At 45.2% G+C, this 17,956-nt stretch overlaps 1 protein-coding gene across 4 annotated transcripts in view; it reads left to right on the top strand.

Annotated features, from left to right (window-relative positions):
* The window catches only part of FEZ2 (fasciculation and elongation protein zeta 2), a 41,756-nt gene that overhangs the window by 14,568 nt on the left and 9,232 nt on the right, over window positions 1-17,956 (top strand). For 2 of the 4 annotated variants that reach the window (XM_060186864.1, XM_016187238.2), the window contains exon 6: window positions 17,786-17,866. The exons of the other annotated variants lie outside the window; for them this stretch is intronic. In XM_060186864.1, the coding sequence (XP_060042847.1) occupies window positions 17,786-17,866 (81 nt within the window). The remainder of the gene's footprint in view (window positions 1-17,785; window positions 17,867-17,956) is intronic. 4 annotated transcript variants of the gene reach the window in all.

Here is a 17,956-nt window from a genome sequence, read left to right as displayed (position 1 = left end):
ACAGCCAGATGTTAAGGTGCTGGCTTGCTTGGTGGGTGGTCTTGTGAAATGGCTTTTATTTTTCTCTCTACTGCTCTCTTCTGAGCTGTATTTTCATAAAAATGTAGTCAGGTACACTTAGAGGTAGCTGGACTGAGCTAGGACTAAAAATATATTGATTTTGTTGGCTGAAAGACAGAACACAGACTTTTAGGTGACTTTATTAAGGCCTCAACCTGGAGTCTCAAGGCCAGGAGGGATTTGAACCCAGGATGAACCCTTATGCTGCCTTGAGTCAGGTGGTCCCAGCTCTGGGTATGCTGGTACACAGCCTTTGTGCCCTGTGTGTGCTGAGGGGAGGGGACATTGGGGTCTCGGGAGCCCCACAGCACAGGACAGTGGACAGAGCTGCTCAGGGCTCAGGGTGTCTCTGCATGGGGCCCAGCCAGGCTCTTACATTATCTTAGCTTACCTTATCTATCTTATCTTATCTCTGTCTACCCCTTCTTCTGGGGCCTGGGGGGCCTAGGCTGGCTGTTCTCTGTGTTCCTGATGGTTGTTGAGGGCCCTGTCTCAGGTCCCCTCCTCCCTGCTCTGTCTAATCAGGAGATTGGGCTGTAGCTTCTTCCCAGGACTAAACAGGCTGAGTTCTGGCTCCTGGGTCCCATTGATGCTCAAGAGAGATGGTGGCTTCAGGCTGGTTTCTTTGACATTTCATGGTTTCTTTGGTTCATCCTGACTCATCAGTGGAGCTAGATTATGATGATCTCAGGGGCAAGCTGGAATATTACTGTCTGAGGAAGACAGTTTTATTACTAGTGTAGTCTGACTCTTTGCAGAAAGTGTTTTCTTATTTATTTTAATTTTAAGCCATCTTATTGGTTTCACCCGATTAAGCTCCATCATAGATATGTACAGTTAAAGACAAGTGGCATTTTCTCTTTGGTCTGAGGGCTACTTCCTCCCTCTAGTCAGTGGAGACCTGCTATGCTGTCCTCTCTAGTTTCTTACTTACATGAAGCACTGCTTAGAGGGTAACAGTTTAACGGAAAGATCCCTATTTCTTATTTATTTATTCCCTTTTTTCCCCTTGTTATAGTTATTATTGTTGTTGATGTCATCAGTGTTGGATAGGACAGAGAGAAATGGAGAGAAGAGAGGAAGACGGGGGCAGGGGAGAGAAAGATAGGCACCTGCAGATCTGCTTCACCGCCTGTGAAGCGACTCCCTTTCAGGTGGTGAGCTAGGGGCTCAAACTGGGATCCTTACGCCAGTCCTTGTGCTTTGAGCCATGTGCGCTTAACCCTCTGTGCTACCACCCAACTCCCTGGAAAGATTCCTATTTCTAAAGAAGATGCTTTTTTTTTTTTTTTTTAAATTCACAGCACTTGTAGCATGCCCTACAAATTTCTGGTGGTTGTCAATTGCAAGGATATAAAGGCTGTCTTTGACTTATTTCTGACACAAGTCTTATACATTGTATTTACCAAACAGGCAAGCCTGAGTTTGAGTCCTGGCACCACAAAAAGAGCGCCGTGGTTGGCACCTGGGGAAATTGCAGAATTCTAGAGCAGTGCTGTGATATCTCTCCCCCCCCTCAAAAAATTAAATAATAAAGAATCGGTCAGGGAGACTACTGAGCAGTGGGATTGCACTCGTGTGAGGCCCTGGCTTCTCTCTCTGCTGCGGCATTTGAGTTCTAGTTCATTCCTTATGGGAGAAGTAGCTCTCATCTGATCGACTCCTGGAGAGAGAATGCAGTCTGTACACCTGGTGGCATGCCAGGTAGGTTGCACACATCACCATGCACGAGGACCCATGTTAAACCCCCCCCCCCGGCTCCCACCAGCAGGGGGGGACACTTGATGAGTGGTGGAGCAGTCCTGTCCCCTCTTTATTTCTGTCTATCAGAAAAGAAAGGGCAGGGGAAGGACCTTGAACATTTAGCCCATTTCTTGGCCTGGCTGGAGGCCAGTGGCTGTTTTCTTTGCTATGGTGCCTACCCACCTGGACATGGCGAGGCCTTGGCTCATTTACTGACCTTGAACATGTGGGGTGGGGGGCCAGGACTATTGACAAATAGTCGTAATGTCTGTTTGTATAGGTATTTATTTAGTTACCTTTAGTGACTTTCCTGTAAACACTCCTCAAACATTTATTCCAATATGCAGTCCTGGAATATTCCCCTTAAAGTCTCAGCGACAACTGTTTCATACTGAGTGTTAAAAAAAAAAAAACCTGCACCCTGGGGGGTGGGTGGTTTAGGTTGTGGTGCAGCTGGTTGAGTGGACACGTTAGGAGGAGCATGTATCTGGGTTCAGGTTCCCCAGTCCCCACCTGCAGGGGAGGAGCTTCATGAATGGTGAGGCAGGTCTGCAGGTGTTTCTTTCTCTCCTTCCATGCTTAGTTTTCTCTGCCCTATTAAATGAAAGGAAGAAAGAAAGAAAAAAAAAAGGCCTCATTTATTCATACACTCTATTATGCAATTGGGATTAAACAAGGTGCTTAGTTAAAAAAGTCCTAAAGCATGGTTGGTGATTTCTGTTTTTAGGACTTCTGTGTAAATTCACTGTTTATTGGTCTTAACGCTTGGGTGAGGCAAATGAATCTATCCCTCCAGGATTTAAAGGCTTCATCTTGTGTTTCCCATATTAGAAGGACTAGAGGACTGACTCATTTCCTCATTTTCAGTGATATTTGTATCAAAAACTGCATTGGACAAGGCATCACTTATGTTTTAACCTGGATCTTCATTCAGCTCAAGGGGCCTTGATTTCTTTGGTCACCGTTGTGGAAGTCAGGGTCTCACATGCTGAGCCTGTGCTGTGTGATTGAGCCTCACTCCTGGCCAGCTGGCCTTGAAGTACGTCCATGCTATAGCCATCCATCTTCCCACAGAACTTGAGCTGGTGAGGCTGCTTCTTGTGTCCAGAAAACTTAAATTGCGTTGCTACACTGGGGCACCAGTCCCCTGTGTTTTTCTTGAACTACTTGAGAAACACCCTCCCATCTGTGACGCAAGGGAACCTGAGACCCATGATTCTGAAGACAATGGCAGGTGTCTCAAAAAAAAAAAAAAAAGCCTGAAGTGAAGTGGCAGGTTGGAAGTCCTTGTTCCCTAATGTTCTGCCTCCCCAGACATTTCATACATGACAGGCAGTGTGGCCCAGTCTCATCTCTTAGGAGTCAGCTGTCATCGGTGGTGATGACATTTCTAAAAGCTGGTGACTTCCTTATAGAGAGCTTGCAGTAACTGCATTTCCAATGCTGCACTCCCCCCCCCCCCCCTTTGTATATTTCTGTTTCGGTCAAAGAGCCTGGACTTTTTCCTTAGACACTGAGTCACCTCTTTCTGTTTTTCCTTCAGCCTGTTTCCTTGACTGCAAGCCTCGGTTTGTTGTGGGTAGCACTCCTTATCTCAGATTTCGGCTAGTTCTCTCTGGGTCAGAGATGCTGTAATAAGATATTTGGGTGGCTTTCTTAACTCCAGCAGAGCAAACTCTTTAGGCATGAATTTTGGGAACATGTTCTGTTTCACTTGGACCCTCAGGAATGCTAGTCCTGTGCTCTGATGCTGAGTTGCTTTCCCAGTCCCATGTGTTTCTCTGAACTGACTGTAGTGTTTGGGGCCTGGGGCCTTCAGTACATGATACCCCCCTTTGTGTGCAGTATCCTCCCACTTCCTTTTCTGGTACATTTGGGAGGCTTTTTTGTATATATATATTTTTTACTGAATAGAGCCAGAAACTGAGAAGGATGGAGAATATATATATATATAGAGAGAGAGACAGACAGACAGAGAGAGAGAGAGACTTACAGACTTGCTTCACTGCTCATGAAGCTTCCCCTCAGCAGGTAGGGACCAGGGCTTGGACCCGGGTCCTTGTGCATGGTAACATGTGCGCTTAACCAGGTACTCCACCACCTGGCCCCTCATTCTGAGGTGTGTGTGTCAGAACTCACCTGTCAACATCAGTGTACAGGCAGCCTTTCATTCACAGCCTTCCTTGCCTCTTTCCCAGCAAGGAGCCTCGTCCCTTGTTCCTTCCTGGGGGTCAGCTTCACTCCTCTCCCCATGTCTGCTACACTGTCACAGGCAGTACAGCTTCTTGTTCCCATGTTTGTCTCTTTCATACTTCCCTAAGGATGTGTCCCAGTACATGTGGGGACAGTGGCAGACCCAATTCTGTGTGGAAGGAGAGCTCACTTATCCAGACAGCTGTCTGGTCCCAAACCCATGGAGGGTGAAAAGATAAAGAGCTGATAAAGAGCTTTTAGTTCAAAGATGAACTGTTCCTTCATTCCTCCTTTTTCCTTCCTTCCTTCCTTCCTTCCTTCCTTCTTTCCTTCCTCCCTCCCTCCCTCCCTCCCTTCCTTCCTTCCTTCCTTCCTTCCTTCCTTCCTTCCTTCTTTCCTTCCTCCCTCCCTTCCTTCCTTCCTTCCTTCCTTCCTTCCTTCCTTCCTTCCTTCTTTCCTTCCTCCCTCCCTCCCTTCCTTCCTTCCTTCCTTCCTTCCTTCCTTCCTTCCTTCCTTCCTTTCCCTCTCTCCCTTTCTCTCCCTTTCTCTCCTTTCTTCCCTATAAGAGCAAAGCTCAGCTCTGGCTGGTGGTATTACCAGGGATGAGACCTAGAAACAAACACCTACTTGCAAGTACCTTGTTGCTGTCTCCCCTGCCCTCAGAGTTCTTTCTTTTCTTTTCTTTTCTTTTCTTTTATTATCTTTTAAAAAAAATTTCTTTATTAGGGAATTAATGTTTTACATTCAACAGAAAATACAATAGTTTGTACATGCATACCATTCCCCAGTTTCCCATATAACAATACAACCCCCACTAGGTCCTCTGTCATCCTTCATGGACCTGTATTCTCCCCACCCACCCACCCCAGAGTCTTTTACTTTGGTGCGATATACCAATTACATTTCAGGTTCTACTTGGGTTTTCTTTTCTGATCTTGTTTTTCAACTTCTGCCTGAGAGTGGGATCATCCCATATTCATCCTTCTGTTTCTGACTTACTTCACTTAACATGAATTTTTCAAGGTCCATCCAAGATCGGCTGAAAACGGTGAAGTCACCATTTTTTACAGCTGAGTAGTATTCCATTGTGTATATATACCACAACTTGCTCAGCCACTCATCTGTTGTTGGATACCTGGGTTGCTTCCAGGTTTTGGCTATTACAAATTGTGCTGCCAAGAACATATGTGTACACAGTTTTTTTTTGGATGGATGTGTTGGGTTCCTTAGGATATATCCCCAGGAGAGGAATTGCAGGATCATAGGGTAGGTCCATTTCTAGCCTTTTGAGAGTTCTCCAGACTGTTCTCCACAGAGGTTGGACCCATTGACATTCCCACCAGCAGTGCAGGAGGGTTCCTTTGACCCCACACCTTCTCCAGCATTTGCTGCTGTTACCTTTTCTGATGTATGACATTCTCACAGGAGTGAAGTGGTATCTCGTTGTCTTTATTTGCATTTCTCCGACAATCAGAGACTTGGAGCATTTTTTCATGTGTTTCTCGGCCTTTTGGATCTCTTCTGTGGTGAATATTCTGTCCATGTCCTCCCCCCATTTTTGGATGGGGTTATTTATTGTCTTGTTGTTGATATTATCTTTATTTTTATTGGATAGAGACAGCCACAAATTGAGAGGAATGAGGAGATAAGGAGAGAGACAGAAAGATACCTGTAGTCCTGCCTCACCACTTGTGAAGCTTTCCCTCTGCAGGTGGGGGCCAGGGGCTTGAACCCCGGGCCTTGCGTACTGTAACATGTGCGCTCAACCAGGTGTGCCACTGCCTGGCCCTTGCCCTCAGAGTTCTGTTTGCTTTCAGCTCCTGGGCACATACATACCTCTGAGCTTGGGGCAGGGGTAGTTGTGGATTCAGTGAAATAATGTGTACAAGGCTGGCACGCACCCTGAATCAAGGCCAGCAATTGGCCACTTACCTGGTTCATATCTTAAAGACATCTGAAATTGATTCCTAAAGCTGCATATATGTCTTATATTTTCTTTTGCTTTTGGTGCTACTTTTCCACTATTACTTTTTTCCTTAATAAGAATCATATACTATTATTATTTTTTAGATTTTATTTACTTATTTATTAATGAGAAAGATAGGAGGAGAGAAAGAACTAGACATCACTCTGGTACATATGCTGCTGGGGGTTAAACTTGGGACCCCATGCTTGAAAATTCAATGCTTTATCCACTATGCTGCCTTCTGGATCACTCATTTAATATTATATTTATTTATTTATTGGATAGAGACAGCCAGAAATTGAGAGAAAGAGGGGAGATAGAGAGGGGGAAGAGACAGAATGACACCTGCAGACCTGCTTCACCACTTGCAAAGCTTTCCCCTTGTAGGTGGGGACTGGGGGCTCGAACCCAGGTCCTGTGTACTGTAAAATATGCACTCAACCAGGTGTGCCACCACCTGGCCCCACAATCATGATTTTTTAAAAAATTTTTTTAATGAGCGACGAGAGCACTGCTCAGCTCTGGCCTGTGTGGTGTTGGGAGTAGCACCCAGGACCTCATACATGGGAGGTCCTGTGCTCTAACAAGAACTTTCTCGTTGGCCTTCATTTTCTGTGTATACCAACTACATTCATAGCCCTTGAACTTCAGTGGAGGAGATATGACCCCATTGTCAGTTGTGCTTCAGTTTAGTTGTGGTTGTTTGTCTTGAATCATATGAAGCTGCAAAGAGATCAGTGTAACTTCCTTGGCATCAGACCTTAGTCCAATTATAGGCATGACAGTGGACTGACTTACACTCCAAGAACCCTTAGAGCTTTTGAATTAAAGGTCAAGTACAAGGTTGCTTATCAAGGTCTAGGGTTGAGAAGATAGGGATCCGTATGTTTTTTTCTTGCCATAATCTCAGTGAACTTTGAACGGCAGTCTAGCTCAAACACGGTTTGAGATGTTAGCAACCAGTGACTCTGTTGTACAGAAACATTGAACTTTAATTTATTGCTTTTCTGGGTTGGTTGCTTTATTTATTTAAAAATATGATTTATTTATTAATGTATGTCTAGGAGGAAGACAGAAATTCAGAGGGAGGGGGAATATAGTGAGGGAGGAAAGGGAAAAATACCTGTAGCACTGCTTACTGCTCACAGAATTTCCTTCTGTAAGTGGGGCCTGGGGATTTGAGTCCTTGTGTATTGTAACATATGAGTTCAACTCGGTACACCACCTCCTGGCTCTGGAGGTTGGTTTAAAATAGGGGAGAGCCAGGGATTGGATGATGCTTTTTTAAATATTATTTTTATTGTTGTTGCTTTTTTTTTTTTTTTAAACTGAGCACTGCTCAGCTTTGGTTCACAGTGGTGCTGGGGATTGAACCTGGGACCTTTGGTGCCTTAGGCATTGACGTCTTTGCAGAACCACTATGCTATTGTCCCAGCCCCAAAGTATTTTTCCTTAAATATTTTATGACAAGTTCGTAGCACGGCTCAGTTCTGGCTTATGGCGGAGCTAGGGATTGAATTTGTGGCTTTTGGGCCCTCCTGTACACAATCCCTGTGCTCTAATGCAAAGATGCCTCCCTCAGTTTCCCTGTATACATTTATTCCCCTCCACCAAATGCAATGCTTCATCTGCCTTTATAACTCACTAAGCTGTTATAACGACTAATAGCCATTTTGCTTCTCTCTTACATAAATGTGCCCTGGTGTTAGGGTCTCATTTAGTTTTGATCAAAGCTGACTTTCAAATGGGAGGGATGTATTTTCCCTTAGAGAGTGACTGTGAGATCAGCTAGTTATTCTAGCTGACCCTAGACAGGGACCTCAGAGAAACTGCCGTGACACAGCCACCTGCATTGAGTGCTTTTGTTTAGGAAGGATGCATCTGGCATTTCCTCCCCCTCCTCCTTTTTTTTCATTTGGATTTGTTTTTTGTTTTTTTTCTTTCTCCCAGAGCACTGCTTAGTTCTGGCATATGGGGTACAGGGGACTGAAACTGGGACTTTGTAGTCTCAGGCATTAGAGTCTGTTTGCATAACCATTTTCTATCTACCCCTATCCTAGGACTGAAATTGTTGTGACAGAGACTGTGCAGCCTGCAGGCCTGAGAGAGCTCCCTCATATCTGACCTTTAAGACGAGACTTACCAACTCCTGCTTAGATAAAGTCTAGCAGGAGGGCAGCCCAGCAGGTGGCTGAGTGGTGGCCTCTGGACTGGCAGACACAGGGCGCCAAGTATGACCCCTGGCATTGCACATGCCAACAGAGCTGCTCAAGCTTGCCCTTTCACAAAATAAAGTAAATCTTTAAAAAACAAAAAACCTAGCGGCAGCACAGCAAAATAAACACACATGGCACGAAGCGCAGGGAGTGGTGTAAGGATTCCAGTTCGAGTCCCCAGCTTCCCACCTGCAAGAGGGTTGCTTCACAAGTAGTGAGGCAGGTCTGCAGGTGTCTTTCTCAACTCCCCTCTCTGTCTTCCCTCCTTTCTCAATTTTTCTCTGTCCTATCCAACAACAACATCAATGGCAACAATAATGACAACAACAAGGGCAACAACGAGGACAACAATAACAAAAAAGGAAAAAATGGCCTTCAGGAGCAGTGGATTTGTAGTGTAGGCACCAAGCCCCAGCAATAACCCTAGGGGCAAAACAAAACAAAACAAACAAAAACAAAAAACTAGCAAAATCAGTACTTACAAGGATATGACCTCCACTTGCATAAGTGAAAAGCTGTCTGTTGGGTGGCTGAAGTGTGTTGTAAGTTGTTGCCTAGTTCTCCTAGCGGGGTGGAGGAGTCCTCCCTTTCCTTAGGACCCAGGCAGCCTTCAGGTGGGCCTGCAATGCTGCTGCCCTTGGCCAGGGGCTCTCCAGACCTCTTACTGCAACACTCTCCTGTCTCGCACCAGAATTTTGCACTGTGCACCAGGCTCCCTGTATATTTTATTGTTGGGGCATCATCCTTATACAGTGACAGAAGGCAGCAGAAGCACGGTAGAGTTTTCTGACTTGCCCCCTCGCTCCCCTTTTCCAGCTAGAGGTGCCTGGGAGAGGAAGGATTTCCCTTTGTAGTACTGGAGTATAAGTATTAGCATATTTTCTTTTCCTTTTTTTTTTTTTAACTTTTGATTAACAGTGGGTTACATGATTGTAAGATTACAGAGTATAGTTCAACCCACATCTACCACCAAAGTTCTGGGCCCCCACCCTCCTGCCTCCCAAAGATAACACCCAGAGTTCTCACAAAGTTTTAGAAACCGTTTGTTTGCTTTTGTGTGTGTGTGTGTGTGTGTGTGTGTGTGTGTGTGTTTTCGTTTTTGTTTTGCAAGTGCATGGATATCAGTTCTCTAGATTCCACATGAGTGAAACCATTCGGTAATTGTCTTTTATCTCTTAATGTTAGCATGTTTTCAACAACATTCTGTTGGAAAAATCTGAGAGCATTTCTCTCTCTCTCTTTTTAATTTATTATTATTGGATAGAGACAGAGAGAAATTGAGAGGGGAGGAGGAGTAGGGATGGAGAGAGACAGAGAGACACCTGCAGCCCTACTTCATCACTCAAGAAGCTTTCCCCCTGCAGGTGCACCACCACCCGGCCCCTTAGCCGAACATCTTTAAAGTTGCCAGTATTAAAAGAGTTCCTTCTCCTATTTCTTCCCTGAGATAGTCAGTCTCTGTGAAGAGTACATTTCCTAGCATGTTCCAATTTTTTAAAATTTGTTAAATTATTTTTATTTATTTATTGCAGAAGCAGCCAGAAATTGAGAGGGGAGGGGGAGATAGAGGAGAGAGACAGAGACACCTGCAACCTCACTTCACCACTTGTGAAGCTCTCCTTGTGCACTGTAACACATGCGCTCAACCAGGTGCACCACCACCCAGCCCCCCAATTTTTAAAAATATTTTTATTTATTTATTATTGTCTAGAGACAGAAATTGAGAGGGGAGGAGGTAATAGAGAGGGAGAAAGACACCTGTAACCCTGCATTATTATAAAGTTGTGAAACTTTCCCCCTGCAGGTGGGGACCAGGGGCTTGAACCTGGGTCCTTGCGGACTATAATGTGAGCACTTAACCAGGTGCACCACCACCTGGCCCTACATGTTCCAATTTTTACATGAGTTTGTGTTCCAATAGCAAGCAATGGACGAGCCTCTCCAAGGCACAAAGGCATCATGAGCAGACTTAGGATTTCCCAAAGCATCTACTGGACCGGGGATCCTGTTTTTACTTAGCCTGGCCCCCAAAACACCCCAGCAGAGAGCAAGCTGTAAGCAAGGTGACAGGTAACAGCTAGCAGTGACTGGTTTCTCTGGGCAGGACTTCTTTAAAAGCAGACTCATGAAATAAATGTATCTCCTTTCTAGAACAATTCCTAACTCACACGTGAGTATTAGTGACACAATAAATTCTACTCCTCCAAGTGTCTCTTGACCTTCCTAAGATCTTCATTTGTTGCCCCTCTTGCTAAGCTGGAATGTTCCTGGCAATAAATAAAGAAAAATGTTCTCAGGGGATCAGGTGGTGGCGCAGCTGGTTAAGCGTACACATTACAGTGTGCAAGCACCTGTGTTCAAGCCCCTGGTCCCCACCTGCAGGGGGAGAGCTTCATAAGTGGTGAAGCAGGGCTGCAGGTGTCTCTCTGTCTCTTTCTTCTATCTCCCCCTCCCTTCTCAACTTCTGGCTGCCTCTGCAATAAATAAGTAAAAATAATTTAAAAAATTGAAAAAAATTGGAACATGCTAGGAAATGTACTCTTCACAGAGACTGACTGTCTCAGGGAAGAAATAACAGGAGGAACTCTTTTAACACCCTGTTTGGCAACTTTAAAGATGTTCGGCTAAGGGGCCGGGTGGTGGTGCACATGGTTGAGTGCACATGTTACTGTGTCAATATTAGGTCACTGATAGAATTTTTTTTAAAAAAGGACAAAGAGACTTAATTTACTTAAATCAGTAAAATATTTTTAATTCATTAAAATTAAAAATCTCTACTCTGTAAATTCATAACTGAATTTATCGAATATCAGAGTATTGCAAATAATGTGATTTATGAAGTTCTTGAGTATAAAGTGAGAGTGTTTTGCAGGCACCTATCTTGGAGAGATGAGAAATTTTACTCGTGTGCCAACAGCTGTACTGTAAACCAGTAACCTCCCGATAAAAAAAAAGTAAATGCTAAAGAAAAAAGAATATTAACGGACTAAGAATATAGCACACAGATTAGACTAAGAGACAGAAGTAGATGAGAAGCATTACTTTATTGCATTTACTAAATTGTTTTTCCTGGCATTGAGCTCTTGGAGGCTGGGAAAAAATTTAATCATTTTATTTGGAGAAATTATGATTTTTAAGACAATTGTCTCATGCACAATTTTCCTTCCTTTCTCTCTCTCTCTCTTGCTCTTTCTTCCTCTCTTTTTCCTTCTCTCTTTCTTTCTTTCTTTTTTCTTTCTTTCTTTTTTTCTCTCTTTCTTTTCTTTCTTTCTTTCTTTCTTTCTTTCTTTCTTTCTTTCTTTCTTTCTTTCTTTCTTCCTCTCACTGCCAGAGTTATCTCTGGGGCTTAATACTGGCATTACACCCCCACTGCTCCTAGCAGCCACTTTTTTTCTTCCTTTTTCTTTGATAGAAGTGGGGGGGGGCAGAGAGATACCTGCAGCACTCTCCAACATTCATGAAATATAGGTGGGAACCAGGTGTTTGAATGTGGTCGTTGCTCGTGGTCATTTGTGAGCTCTACCGGATATATAACTATCCTGTACAATTTCTTATCTTTCCTTGATAAGTGTCAGAACTTTGCATCCACCACCAACTGACATCTTCCTCCACCATGGGACACTGGTTCCACAGCCCTTTTTCAATCCCTCCTTCCACTCAAGAGTCCTGGGCTTTGCTACAATAGACCACAGCGAGTCTGTGTTTCATTCTGTATTATTCCTTTCATTGTTTCTTAAGTTCCACCTATGAGTGAGGTCATCTGGTATTCTTCCTCTCCTTTTGGTTGGTCTCATTTAACGGAATTCCTCTGAGTTCCTTCCAGGATGTAGCAAGAGAGAAGATCTCATAATTTCTTCCAGCCGAGTAGCATACAGACTGTTGTGAATCTAGACCCCAGCTTCCTTTACCAGTCACCAGTCACTGGCTCTTTGGGTTGCTTCCCAATTTGGGGCTGTTACAAATAGTACTGCTGTGGATGTATGTGAGCACAGAGAGATCTTTTTGTATCTGTGCTCTTGGAATACACGCTAAAGTGTTGGACCTTTGGGTGGAGAGACCTCTTCCTGGGCACAAACCTCTGGCTTACCCGCTCTGTTGCGCACCAGATGCAGGGGGTGTGTGTGTGGGGGCTTCTAGGAATGTTCTCGGGCAGTAGGAGTGAGCTACCGGATCTTTCCCTGTGTAAGTAGCAAGAGACGTTACCAGAAATCATGGGAGGAATGTTTCTTGAACAATCTGTTTATTGAACAGCAAAGTAGTGTTTATAAGGGGTTATAAGAGGAAGTAAGTTATCCATTCTATATATGGTTTTGGAGGAGAGTGACAAAGAGAAATAGGGGGTTGAGAAAAGGTCAGAGCATCCCTAGTAAATGTTAAACAAGGGGTTTAGTTGATCAAAGCAACAAAGGAAGTAGGGTTATCAATAACTAGCAGACAGAGAGGAGCCTTAAGAGAGGAGATAGATCATGTAGGATTAGAAGGTCTGGAGTGGGTTGGGAGTAAAGAGGATGTTCTTGGTTATAGTTTGACAGAGCAGAACAATGATGTGTGTGCCATGTGTGATCAAAGAAGATGGACTTCTATTAACTTCTGAGTAAATGAACCTACTGGTTGAAAACAAGGAAATGGGCTGCATGCATGGTCCTTTGTGAAGCATGGAGGCTTACAGAGGAGACATTTTCTGGTGGTTGTTTTCCCTCCATGCTCAGTCTCAAGTAGAGAGAGACTAATAGGAAAGGTCATGCCATCCAGACTCCCACTTTTCAATAGGAGGTCCCACACCATACTCAACCATATCCTCACAATTTCCCTACACTTAAGAGAGGTGTCACCAGATTGTATGGTAAGTCTATTTCCAGTGTTTTTCACAGAGGTGGGACCCATTTCTATTCCCACCAACAGTGCAGAACCTTCCTTTGTCCTCACATCCTCGTCAGCACTTATTGCTGTTCTTCTTTATGGAGGACATTGTCACAAGTGCCAGGTGCTACCTATTTGTCTTGATTTATCAGTTATCAGTGACCTTGAGCATTTTTTTCATGTCTGCAGGCCATCTAGATCTCGTGGTGAAGGTTATTCAAATCCTCTCTCTAATTTTAGGGTGTTTTCCTCTGTGGCTGACTTTTGTGAGCTCTGTCATAGGAGACAGATTTTTTTTTTTTTTTGAGTAATATTTTGTTGGCTAGACATAGAACTTGAAGGGAAAAGAGGAGAAAGAGAGAGGGAGAGAGATAAGACACCTGCAGCACTGCTTCACCACTTGGGAAGCTTTCCCTCTACAGGTGGGGAGTAGGGGCTTGAACCTGTATCCTTGTGCATGGTAACATGTTGCTCAGTGAGGTTTACCACCGCCTGGCCCTATAGACGGAAGCTTTAAGATGATTGATTGCCTAGCTAGTTGCAGACCTGTGGTAGATGTGTCAGATGAGGGCAGAGCTTAGCAGCAGGAGTCCTCAGAATGGGCCCTGGGTTGGGCTTTCCTTGTCTGGGCTCCGCAGGACACTGGAGGAGTGGGGGAAGTCATGCATAGGCTGAGCTGGTTTGCTGGGGGGCTCACTGTGTCTCTTTCTTGCTGCTTCCCCGTCTCCTGTAATGAATGCTTTTTTATCATTCAGAAAGACCTTGGCATCTGTCATTGTGTTCTTTGCCTTCACTTGATGCATTGGGACTGATTTTTCTGTGTTGGCCTAAGGACACTGGTGTCATTCTTTATGTCACCTTCAGTCCTCTCAGAGGGAAACTACCATCAGCAGCTGATGATTTCTCAGTTTCCATTAGATTTCTAGGCGATGAGCCTGAAATACCACTTGGACTGTGCTGGAGGGAACAGGTGTGGTGACTTCTCGTTGAAAGTGGTGTTCCAGCTGGTGTCTTAGCCTTTATAGAGGAACACAGCCCACCTCTTCCTCCAATACTTTTACTTCCTAAACACTTGTGCCAAGTGCTTCTTCCCTCCTTCTACTTCTCTTCAATTTTACTTCCCTTCCTTCCTTGCTCTTTCCTTCCCTCTCTCTCTGCTCCTTCCCTTTCTCTCTTCACCCCTTCCTCTCTCTTTCTCTTTCTCGCTGCCTCATCTCCCTTTCTCCTTATAATATCTGAACACAGAGAAATTCTGCCCTCTGACCCTGTGAGATACCAGGAGCAACTCATAACACATCCGTGTCTCTCTCTCTTTCTCTTTTTTCTCTCTTCTTGTCTCCAATGGGTTATTGTTCAGGCTCAGTGCCGGCACTAGAAATTCATTGCTCCCAGTGGCCAGTTTTATTTTAATTTATTTTTTCATTTTATTGGATAGAACAGAGAGAAATTGAAAGAAGAGGGGGAGATAGGGGGAGAGAAAGATAAAGACCTGCAGACCTGCTTCACCACTTGTGAAGCATCCCCGCTGCAGGTGGGGAGTGGAGACTGGGGACAAGAACCGGGATCATTGCATGGGTCCTTGTGCTTAGTACTGTGTGCACTTAACTGGGTGCACCACCACCTGCCCTCCCACCCCACCCCACCCCCATCACTCTTAAAAAACACATGTAGCTTTTTTAAGTGACACAACTTTTACCAGAAAGTAAGTGCACCCTCTCCCTCGGGCCTTACCATTTTAAATTTTTATCTTGCCTTCCAAAGTGTCTGTTGTCTTTGGGAACATGGAGCTCACTTGTGAATTCAAGTCTTTTGTGCTCTGTGGAGCTCTCCCCATCCCTCCCTCTCTGGTCTTTCTGTCCCTTCCCCTTCCCCTCTCCTCTCAACTTTCTCAGTCACACCATAGCTCTACAAACCCCATCCACAGGTTCTCGTCTCTTCTCCATGAATCCTGTTTCCCTTTCTCGATTACTTTCTTCACTTGACTTTTCTGGAATTCTGCTGCTCACTCCTTTGATAAAAGATTTTCTTTCTTACCATGTCATTTCTCCTCATCTAGCCTTCAGGTTACGTTTGCCTTTTAAAAGGCCCAGAGACTTTGTGATTCAGTTATCTAGGTGCTAGCTCTGAGCTTTGGGGTGTTGGCAGACACTTACAAATGCCTGTGGTGACCCAGGAGTGTAGGCCAACAGGGTGGCAGGACTTCCTCCCTCCCTCCTTCAACACCCCCCCCAAAAAAAAAAGTGAGGTCATTGGAACTTGGTGCATGTGCTTGTGACCTTGAGCTTTCTCTAGATCATTCAGGATCATAATGGTTATGCAAATAGATTCTCATGCCTGAGGCTCCATAAACCAGAGTTGAGCAGTGCTCTGGTAAAAAAAAAAAAGGGGGGGGGAAGGGCAATAGAGAGGAAAAGGACAAACACCTGCAGTACTTGCTTCACTGATCCTGAAGCTTCCTCCCTACAGGTCAGGAGCTGGGGCTTGAACCTGGTGGTTAAAGATAGGTAGTTTAGAGATAATCATGAATGGGGCTGGGTGGTGGTGCACCGGGTTAAACACACATAGTACAAAGTGCAAGGATCCCAGTTCAAGCCCCCTGGCTCCCCACCTGCAGTGTGTGTGGGGGGTGTCACTTCACAAGCAGTGAAGCAGGTTTGCAGGTGTCTTTCTCCTCTCTCTGTCTTGCCCCCCCTCTCAATTTCTCTCTGTCCTATCCAATAAAATGAAAAATAAATACCTCAAAATAAATAAATACCTCCAGGAGTAGTGGATTTGTAGTACCAGCACTGAGCCCCAGTGATAACCCTGGAGGCAAAAAAAAAAAAGATAATTATGAATCTTCTTGGTTAAGCTCCAACCCCATGCATCACCATCCAGGTTGCTCCCATGTTCTGCCATGGCTTGAACTCAGAGCCTCATACAAAACACATGTGTGATCCACTGGGTGAACTATCTCCTGGCCCCTGAGGTTATGTCATCTGCTGATGTGTTTATAATGTGCATACTGTGTAGTATGTGAAAAATCTAGGCAAGTAGACAGCTGGAGGTGCGTCTCTTCACACTAGGCCCCCTTGTCTAAGAGGGTCCTTTCTCCAAGGCCAGGTGGAGTGGTATCTTGGTAGCACCCCCATGGACACTGGATTCCTGCTGAAAACAAATCCAGTGGGAGGATCTGGGAGGGTCTGGGGGCTGGACGGGGAAGGAAGGTCCTGCAGGAGGAGATCTATTGATAGCTCACGCTGACCAACTTAGGTCTGCTGGACCAAAGATGAAAACACACCACTACAACCGTTAATGTTTACACAGCTGTCATAATTATATAGACATTTTTTGGAAGTTTCTAATTTATTTTTAATTTGATTTAATTTTGACAGGACAGAAAGAAACTGAGAGGGGAAGGGGGAGGTAGAGAGGGAGAAAGAGACAACTGCAGACCTGCTTCACTGCTCATGAAGCTCCCTCCCCCTCCCATAGGTGGGGACTGGGGACTCAAATCTGGTCACATGTGTGCTCAACTAGGTGTCCCACTGCCCAGCCACATTAAGCCTTGTTTTCATGAGCGAGAGCAGAGGATTGTTCATCTCTTGTTTGTGGTGGTGATGGGGACTGAACCTGGGACCTCTGGGGGCTCAAGCATGCAAATTCTGTGCTCTACCACAGTGCTGTCTCCCCAGCCCTATAGATGATGTATTTTTAAATGAAAATATTGGGTGTCAGGAAAATCCTAACACATTTTTGCATAGAGAAATATGTCGTGGCTTTTCTGACAACCTAATAACTGTAAAAACTGGGAGACATGATATTGCCTTTTTTGGGGGGGAAGAGGAGTTTAACTTGATTGGTCATCTTGCTCAGTGGAAGATGACCCCATCTCCCATTCAGAAATTTCACCTAGAGTCGTGAGAAGCTGAGAGTGGAGAAGGCAGAGCCCTGTTCAGTGTTTCTATGAACACAATTCTCAGCTCATGGGCCCCTGAAAGTAGGGGTTCTGGGAGGATGCTGGGGATGGTCCTGGGAAGATGTTGGAGGGTGTTCCTTGGAGGATGCTTGGAGGGCCTGAGGGTGCTGGGGGATGCCAAGAAGATGCTGGGGATGGTCCTGGGAGGATGCTGGGGGCAGGAGCTAGAAGGTAGGCCTCCCTGACATGGACTGGGAAAGTCTTGACAGAAGTTTCTGGAGTGGAGGACCCTGGCATGTGGATCCTCCTAGGCAGGGGCAGGAGACCCACAGGTGAGCAGAGTGTGGGGGTGGGGGCAGTGACCAGCAGCTCTGCAAGGACGGCATTTTCGTTCACCAAATGCCACCCTGCCCCGCCCCCCCATACACTTAAGGGAGAAAGTTGGAAACTGAGGCCCCAAACTTGCATGTGGTTAGTGTTCATTTCTCAGACTTTTGGTAAGAGGTAGGTAAACAAAATCAAACAGGGTCTGCAAAGTTGTGAGCTGAACTCTGCATAAGACATGCATGTTTACAACCTCCCGTTTACACTGGAACGAAGTCATCAATCAGCTTCCCTGGGAAAACTCTTCCTGAGCTGAGTGGTATGGAAGCCGCTGCTTGGGCCCCTGCCTGGCCAGTGGCTCTGCACAGCACGTCTGCCTGTCTGCCTGCCTCTGAGCCAGCAGTGGCGTTTCCTAACTGTTTGCCTCTCAGGCATGACAGCCTTCACAATGCATTCTACTAATAAATAGTCTCTGAACTTGTTTCTCTGTCCTTTTCTTCTGGGCCCGTCTGTCGCCGCCTTTAGCGCTTCAGCATGGAAGGAATCTCAAATGTCATTCAGAATGGTCTCCGCCACACCTTTGGAAACTCAGGTGGAGAGAAACAGGTGCTTGGTTCTCCTTCTTTTCCTCATTGTCTGCTGCTTTCATTCTGAGTACGTGAAGACCCTGTGAGTTGGCAGTACATACTAATGCAC

The sequence above is a fragment of the Erinaceus europaeus genome, chromosome 3 (genome assembly GCF_950295315.1).
Source record: "Erinaceus europaeus chromosome 3, mEriEur2.1, whole genome shotgun sequence".
In the NCBI taxonomy this organism is placed as follows: domain Eukaryota; kingdom Metazoa; phylum Chordata; class Mammalia; order Eulipotyphla; family Erinaceidae; genus Erinaceus; species Erinaceus europaeus.
This window is presented reverse-complemented; position numbering and strand designations above follow the sequence as displayed.